We start from the raw sequence: 1,708 nt of genomic DNA, 5'->3' as shown, positions 1-1,708 counted from the left end.
ATATATATATAGATATAATTTTTTTATAAAATTCGTATGAAATTATTATGCTACACAAGATTTACTACAATTTGTTCAATCATTATTATTATACAAAAATTAATTTCTAATGTCATTGTATCCGGCCGGACGATAATTAATAAATACCATTCGCTCCGCGAATAAATTACATCAACGACATAATTTAAAATATTAAATAGAGCACCTAACATATGCTGAGCTTTAATTGTCTTCAAATAAATTGTATATTATCGTTGAGAAACTTAAAATATAGAAAATACTGTTATTGCTTCCTGAAGCTTTTCAATATTGGATATATATTATTCAGGGCATCCTGCAGTTCCCCTCGATTCTTTGCTCCTAAAATACTGTTATATGTATTTAAATGCATCTTAATAAAATAATAAGTTAAAAGCAAGAAAATCCTTCAATTCAATCCCACCTGTTAAAACAATTTTTCCATTTACAAATATAAGCAATACAACTCTTGGTTGCACCATTCTATATATGAGACCTGGATAAAGCTCAGGTTCATAACTAGAAAATTGTCCGTGTATATGATTTAAGTTTTCCAATTTAATTGGAAATTTTAAATCACAAGTGGCAACTATATTTTGTATCTTAAAATTAAAAAATTTAACCTGTAACAACACAATCAAAGGGGATATTAATGTAGAGAAATTTTTTCATCAAAAGTTTATCAATTTTTTATAATATTTAATACTTATTACTGGAAATCCTAGTTTCTGAATGATCCTTGCAAATTTCCTTGTGGCTAAATAAGAATCTTCTTCGCATCTTGCTCCAGTGCAAACTAACTTCCCTGAGTGAAAAATCAATGCAGTTGCTCTGGGATTTCTAATTCTCATAATTAGACCTGTAAATCTTGCTGGGTTATATTCTGAGTTTCTTGTTCTAGTATTAATATACATAAGTGTTAATTCTGTGCCTAAATTAACTGTAGAAACTACATTTCTGAAAAGAAATGTAAAAATGTCAATAATAATATGTACTAATAATAATTTTTTATTGTAAAACGGTACGTTTACCTATTCAATTTTACTAAAAATTATCATTAACTTTTATGAAAATAAAAAAACATGCCACTTCAATAGTTTTGTCACTTACTGTAAACATGGTTCTATAACTTCTTTTGTACTATGAATGGGGGTCATTGGACTGATCATTGACTGTGGATTAAGATTTTGCGATGTGCTCGGCCGCGGAACATTAGTCTGAAATATAAATACAAGAATAAAACGAAGAATTCAATAAAAAATGTACATTGTACAAACATATTTGTTAACTTACCGATTGCGGCGGAGCCATCGAGCAATCCTCACCAGCATTTTTTGCAGGGTTACTAAGTAACCTCTTTAACTCGTTGCCTTCTTGTACAACCGCAGTCATTTTAAATGCACCTACTATTAAATAATTATAAAATCCTTCCCCTCACATGAACAACCAACCACTTTAAACACTATTCACAACCTCACTGTCATTTGAAACGCCATCTACATTTGATCAGCTGATCAATTTGATGCGTACTGAAGAATTAGAAAAATCCCATTCACATAAAAATTGTAAAAACACTCGAAATTATAATAGCATATAAATTACATTAAATAAAATTATTAAATAAATTTTTTCCATACATATTTATTCATTTGCGTATGCAAATAAAGCTACACTACTATATGCGAATTTA

General features: G+C 28.8%; 1 protein-coding gene across 1 annotated transcript; it reads right to left on the bottom strand.

Annotated features, from left to right (window-relative positions):
• Nucleotides 1-221: 221 nt before the first annotated feature.
• Nucleotides 222-1,410, bottom strand: LOC108575044 (TATA-box-binding protein). The gene is made up of 5 exons (XM_017937748.1): nt 1,312-1,410; nt 1,129-1,235; nt 732-975; nt 443-641; nt 222-360 (listed from the first exon to the last, which is right to left on the bottom strand). Exons 1-5 carry the CDS (start codon nt 1,408-1,410, stop codon nt 284-286), a joined length of 726 nt encoding a protein of 241 aa, XP_017793237.1. The 3' UTR covers nt 222-283.
• Nucleotides 1,411-1,708: the final 298 nt, after the last annotated feature.

Source organism: Habropoda laboriosa, unplaced genomic scaffold (assembly GCF_001263275.1).
Source record: "Habropoda laboriosa isolate 0110345459 unplaced genomic scaffold, ASM126327v1 scaffold204, whole genome shotgun sequence".
In the NCBI taxonomy this organism is placed as follows: Eukaryota; Metazoa; Arthropoda; class Insecta; order Hymenoptera; family Apidae; genus Habropoda; species Habropoda laboriosa.
The sequence above is the reverse complement of the archived record's forward strand: the minus strand, read 5'-3'. Positions and strand labels throughout refer to the sequence as shown.